General features: G+C 35.5%; 1 protein-coding gene across 2 annotated transcripts; it reads left to right on the top strand.

Moving 5' to 3' along the window:
* Positions 1-727: 727 nt before the first annotated feature.
* On the top strand, positions 728-6094 carry ppp1r14aa (protein phosphatase 1, regulatory (inhibitor) subunit 14Aa). 2 transcript variants are annotated; one of them, XM_081365728.1, is made up of 4 exons: positions 728-1297; positions 2794-2868; positions 3615-3647; positions 5073-6094. In XM_081365728.1, exons 1-4 carry the CDS (start codon positions 1118-1120, stop codon positions 5235-5237), a joined length of 453 nt encoding a protein of 150 aa, XP_081221854.1. In that variant the 5' UTR covers positions 728-1117; the 3' UTR covers positions 5238-6094. The 2 variants fall into 2 exon arrangements, with proteins under 2 accessions (XP_081221854.1, XP_081221853.1); XM_081365727.1 differs by having other exon boundaries at positions 1112-1303; positions 5073-6059.
* The last annotated feature ends 554 nt before the right edge of the window (positions 6095-6648 follow it).

The raw sequence follows: 6648 nt of genomic DNA on the forward strand, positions 1-6648 counted from the left end.
AGTAAAATTAATACTCAATGCATGTGCAAAATTCCAAACAACTGATAGAACATGTTGTGTTGTTGACATTAAATTTGATAAAAATGATCTCTACAACAAATAGGCTTACAAAAATTGAATTAGAGGAACATTTAAAATGGTAACCATATTGTAAAACTTTTAGTAAAAATCTAAAAAAAAAAATCTTTCCTTTCTTCCATATCTGACTTGAATTTTATAATGACACACTCAGTTCTGTTTTCTAAAAAAGTAGATTATACATATCATCTAACCAGTGAATGTCAATTTATATAATAAATTTGAGTATAAACTGAAGGTTAAAGATCGCCCACTTTACCGGAATCCCTCTGTCCCACTTTATCTAACACATTCAGTCTCAATGTGCTAGATAAAGTGGGCTGGAATCAGTCAAAGTGGGCCAGCAATACACCTTACAAGAAAACTAACACATTTTTAAACATTTTATTCTTTTCATTTTATTCCCTGTTAACTGTAGTAACAAACAAAACAGGAAATGGCACAATAATATTTGTTTACATTTAGTGAGCAACCTTATAAGGGGTTTCTACATTTAACCTTGAGGGTGTCCTCCTTTTGAGGTGTGGCCACACCCACCACCAGTGTCATATTGAATCAACCAAAACGATTTTATCATTTAAAGAAATAGTGTCTCTTTGATGAAGACCACTGCCATGCGCTTAAAGTGTAAAATGTAAACCCATTGAGTACAGTACAACCAAACTGAAACGCCCCACTTTATCAGCATTCACCCTATGGCTAATCATTTGATGGGTTGTGTGCAGACTTTCTGTGCAAAAACACAATTTTTAGAAGAGTTAAAATAGTTTTGAATCAAGTGTTCGCTTTTGCGTGAGGTGTGTGATGTTTTGTGGTCTTGTGTGTAGTTTAGAGAAATTGTGTGTAAGCAATTACAAAACTGTAATAACACGTAATTTATTTTTTACAAAAAAATTATGTTACAACATTAAATGTGGGCCTACCCCATAAATCCACGAGCGTCTGACGTTACCTCCAATCAAGTTGAGAGCGCGCGCCACTCAGCGTCCAGCTTCTGTCCACGCGCTTCATTCTTAGACGAGCACAGGCGCATGCAGACATGACTGAGGAGATACATACCGGTCATTCCCCGGATTTAGATAGTAGTCCAGAGCACGGGATGAACATGCATAAGCGTCAAGCGCGCGTTACTGTAAAATACAACCGCAAACAGCTTCAGAAAAGACTGGACGTGGAGAAATGGATCGATGAAGGTCTTGAGAGGCTGTACGAGGGCAAGGTGAGTGTCCATGCTCATCCTCACAGGTGCAGTGTTGACGCTCGAAACTACAGGTTGGTGGGTTCGAAAAAAATAGGCTAAGTCAAATTTGATGGAAGAATGAACGAGGGCGCCGCACATGCATTTCCAAAACTCTGCTGTCTCATGCGTTATTTTGAAATGTTTGACTGCTGAATGTGTAACAGTTCCTTCCCTAAGAAGTTGACCACAAACGTTTACATACTACTCTCGATGTCAGTTTTAAAAAATGCATATTCACCTTAGCTACTTTGTACTTTTAAATTCAGGTTTCTTATTGTAAACAGGTGTGTTGATTTTTGCATAGTTGAATGCAGTAGTGTATAGACGGTTAAATATTTTGTCCATAAACATGAATTCATGGATCATCTTTCATGAATGTTTGGTAATTTTGGTTTTAAAAAGTGCCTGTAGACAGAAGAAGCACCAAAATAATAAGAATGAGACACTTAAAATATTTTACACCACGCAATGAAAGGCTGCTTCTGCATTTAAATATTTTCATTTTCATTATGTTGACAACACAGTTCTGTTTTATCTGTCTGTATTTGCATTTTCCCAAATGAAAATTTCACATTTTTGCATTAAGCAGATACTTTTATATGCTACTTACAAGAGAAACAAAAGCAATTAATCAAAGATCCAACAAAATGTGTGTGTGTGTGTGTGTGTGTGTGTATGTATATATATATATATATATATATATATATATATATATATATATATATATATATATATATATATATATATATAGTTGTATAAGGCACATTAAATGCAATTATCTCCTCATACACCTTTAAATGGTGTGAGAGGAGACTGTGAGTCTCAAGTTTATATATACAACAACAGCCTTTTGTTAATGTCCCTCAATTGCAGAGGGGGATCACTTGGTTTTATCGCTACCTTACATGGGCACCCCTGAGAACCCGTCTGCGGCAGCAACAGGCAGGAAGTTTAAACATAAGCTGTGTGTTGTTGTGAGACGCTGTCCCACAGTAAGAGATGACAGAGATGTCTCTCGGGAGTTGTGTTATGCGATCTGTTATCTGGGTTTGTTCTTTTGCTTATGTGTACGCAAAAGTTTCCCACTGAGATTATGGAATATTGAGACTGAAGATATTCTGAGATACTGAAACTGTAGGCTGCTGAAAAGTTGAGGAACAATAAGATATAATAGGCAGTGGAGATGTGAAGTGGAATAAACAAATGAGGTTCAGTGCAGCGGTGCCATAATTGGTTCAGTATGCTGTAATTGTTGGGGCTACATGTCTTACATTGGACTTCATGTCTACAATGTCAGATTTACAGTTTGTCCTATGCCTGTATGTTTTTAGCTTCTCATAGTAGGCCTACTACTTTCTGCAGTGTTTTATTTTTAAATTCTCATACCTGTGTATTTTTTCTTATGTATTTCTGGAACAGTTAATGCTTTTAGCACACTTACTAATTTTTTTTTTGTGTGTGTGTTTATGTTGGAGGACATGCCAGAGGAAGTGAACATTGATGATTTGTTGGATCTCTCAAGTGATGAAGAGCGAACACACAAACTACAGGTTCCATAATCCCCCTCTCTCACACACACCACATCCTGTGCTTGTATTTCTAGCCATATTTACATTTATAAATTTAGCAGACGCTTTTAAAAGCAACTTATAAAAGAGGAACACAAGCAATTTGTTAAAGAGACAGTAATATTCATAATATACAATGCCAGGTTTATTAGACAACTAGATTTTTTTTCCGCTCTGGGAAAATCTCTTACAAATGTCAGGTAAATAAAATGACCCTCTAGAGAAGAAGAAGATACATTAGTAAGCATTTCTTAATATGTTCCTCCGCCCCAATACATTAGTGCTCAAATAATACATTAACATTTTTTTTTTTTTTTTACATTTTTCAACTTTTTAATTCTTCAAATTTTAAAGTTTGTATCTCACATGAAAATGACTTGTAAAAGATAGGACCATTGACTTTGAGGTCTGTCTGCCATTTTAATTTTAGATGAAGATGGTGAGTGGATGCCAGAGCTTTTATACCATGTCGATTGACCCAAGTATTTGCAGGGACTCAACATTTTTCTCAGAAATGAGAACTTTGTAGACTCATTTGTCTGAATGCTCTACACAATATATAACCATTTAAGGCTTTATATTCTCCACTGGTTGCACACAAGTGCATGTTAGTTTACACAGATGTTAATATAAGTATTACTGACTTTTTAGGCTCATTTAATTGAGTTGCATTTTTTTTTTTTTTTTTAAGATTAGAAATTATTAATTTGTTTTCATTTGTTTTACAGGTTCTTCTGCAAACCTGCACTAGGAACACTGAGGTACTTTCATCATTCCATCCATCTGTAAATCCTTCTCTTTGTCATCATCTTTCTATCCTAACATTTTTCTTGTTTCTTTTCAAATTTTTTTGTCTAATCATCCTCATTACCCCTCTATGGACTTTTTCTCATCCTCTGTTACTTTTCCTCTTCATCCCTCATTCCTGCTCTCTCCCACTCTCTCTGAGGGACACTGCAGTGGCTGACACTCCCTTCCACGCGTTCCTCACAATGATCACTGTCAATGACTGATTTGTTCTCTCTTTCCCTTTGCCCCTATTGCTCTCTGTTAGCACAAAGCCATTCTTTCATCGGGGCTCTTTAACAATGTACACTCTCAGCCTTTTGATTAGTGTGTGTGCGTGTACATGTTTGTTACTGTGTGTGTATGTGCTGAAGATTGTGTCTCTGGGTAAGCTAGTGTTGAAATGCTGACACATCATGGAGAATCAGTCGAGAGGAACGTGGCACTTACCACACACACACACTCACACACTCACACACTCGCCGAACACTGACATCTGAAAAACGTAATCAATTTTCATGTGTGATACACACCAGGGCACAATTCTCACCATTTTCAATTTTATTGTTTAAGATTGTGAAGCTTAAAAGAGTAAACATAGAAACTGCTGACTGGTACACATACAGTCTGCAGAAGATATTTACGAGCTTTATATAGTTTACACACAACAACCAGTAGATACATTTTTAATTTATATTAAGTATTGTTTAATTTTGTTTAATATTCTCAAATTTTTTAACACACCACAAGATTATGATAAACCAGTATTTTGCACTGACCCGTTTTTAAGATAATAGGAACACTTTATCTTAAGTATTTATAAAGTTTTACAGAAAGTTGTCCTCAGTGTTGGGTAAATTGCTCCTAAAAGTAATTAATACTTTTAGCTACTAATTACATCTTCAGCAGTGTAATTGGATTACTGTACTAATTATTCTCTATAAAAAGTATTGCATTACTTATTAATAATTACTTTCTAAATCCCATTTAAACCTCGACCAGTTGAACTATACAAGGATAGACATGAAATTGCTCTTTTAATTCTTTAAAATAAATATTATAAAATTGCATAAATTATTTTTGAACTGACAACTATTTAAACAAGGGAGAAGGTTACATAAAAAAAAATACATTTTAACATTAGATGTAAAATTTTTATGTTAAATCCACTATTGTTTTATAAGGGGGGGGGGGGGGGTGTCTTGTGTGTAGTTTATAGAAATTGTGTGTAAGCAATTAAAAAAAATGTAATCACGTAAAAAAATTCTTCTGGGTTTTACATAAATTATTATTTTTTCTAACAAAAAACAAACATTTACATGCTTAAGCACAATTACTTTAAGTGCGTACAGCTAGATTAAGCTGTGTGTGTGTGTGTGTGTGTGTGTGTGTGTGTTCAGGCCTTCATTGCTGAGCTGTTGCAGAAGCTGCATGGTCTCCACAAACAGGAACAGTTGCAGAATGAAGGAATTGAGCATCCCTGTCTCCACACGTACCCACATCACCATGGCAACATCCATCATGACAGAGGCAACCATCAACATCCAACACATCAGACACTGTGATTGTATCTGTTCCGGATTATTGCGGTCACTGGACTGAGCTCCCTAACACACTCAGGACACACATGCAACGTGCAGTATACAACTAGTTTAGCAACCCGGTAACTGTGAGGTGTTTGTTTACAAACTCATAAGAGTGGTACATTTAATAGTGTTCAGTTGTCAAATTGCCGTCACTCTTGGTATGGTAAATATTTGGTTCTTGCTTGTTGACCGGGTTATGTTTGAACGTGCAGTATGCAAGTTTACTTGCATTTAAAGCTTAATTCACAATAATATACTAACATGTTAACAATCACAGGAAAGTATGTCGTTGGACATACTAATTAAGTTTAATGGTATTTATGAACTGGTAGATTTCATAAAATAAAATAATAAAAGTAACAATTATTTGAATGTGTGTGGTGTTAATGGCAGGTGAACAGAGCATCACATTGATCGTAGGTGCGCTATAATGTATTGTCCACCAGAGGGAGAAGTAATACAGAACATGTGCACTTCCTCTGTATTTTACGTTAGTATCTCATCTGTAGATACAGACTAAACAACTAGACCTACATGAGGAAGGCAGGTATTAAAGGGGGTGGCTTTTATTTATGTCTGTGTTTTTACTTGTACAACTATATATATATATTATTATTTTATTTTTTTTAGGTTATGCTAAAATGTCTGTGAAAAGTCTAAAGATTCTTAGTTATCCTGTTCATATGAATGTTCTATACAGGGGTTTTCAACCTTTTTGACTCCAAGGCCCCCTTTTGTCTAAGACAATATTCGAAGGCCCTCCTGTCTAAACTGAAATGTACCTCTGGTACTTCAGTTGTAATTAAAATAAACTGTAATAAAATATGATGCCAGTTAAACATTGTGCATTTTTATTTACCACGGTTTCACAGACGAGGCTTAAGCCTAGTCCCAGACTAAAGTGAATTACTGAGCTGTTCTAACTGAAAGGAACTTGCACATGACGTATCCTAAAATATGTAAAAGATGCACTCCAGTAATGTTTTTTTCTAAGGCATCTTTATAAAAGCTAATTAAATGTCCTATTTGAACTAAGGCCTAATCTGTTAAACCAGGCCTTAGTGTTTTCTTTGCGAAATTTAATTAATACTGTTTTAACATATATAAATTTGAACATATGTAAGACTTATTAGAGCCTCTCTGGAAGTTTTGCAGAGGCCCCATAGTGGGGTCCGGCCCCCTGGTAAATAACCACTGTTCTATTAGATTCATTCTGGACAACTGATTGTGTTTGACCATTCATCCAAGAAGCCTTTGCACAGCTTGTGCTAAATCAGGGGTTTTCATACTGTTTCTGGAGCATCTAAAATGTGCAGTCCCAGGATCAATAAGAAAACCCCAATACTAAAGGAATCTACTAGTGCAGTGATTCCCAACCCTAATGAAATCT

Source organism: Scardinius erythrophthalmus (genome assembly GCF_964197995.2).
Source record: "Scardinius erythrophthalmus genome assembly, chromosome: 5".
NCBI lineage: Eukaryota > Metazoa > Chordata > Actinopteri > Cypriniformes > Leuciscidae > Scardinius > Scardinius erythrophthalmus.

Bases quoted from the DNA above. Each gene is read 5' to 3' on its own strand.
- ppp1r14aa (XM_081365727.1), top strand. From the start codon at position 1,118: ATGACTGAGGAGATACATACCGGTCATTCCCCGGATTTAGATAGTAGT. The intron at 1,304-2,793 runs GTCCATGCTCAT...TTTATGTTGGAG, and splicing joins TGTACGAGGGCAAGGTGAGT to GACATGCCAGAGGAAGTGAA. The intron at 2,869-3,614 runs GTTCCATAATCC...TTTGTTTTACAG, and splicing joins AGCGAACACACAAACTACAG to GTTCTTCTGCAAACCTGCAC.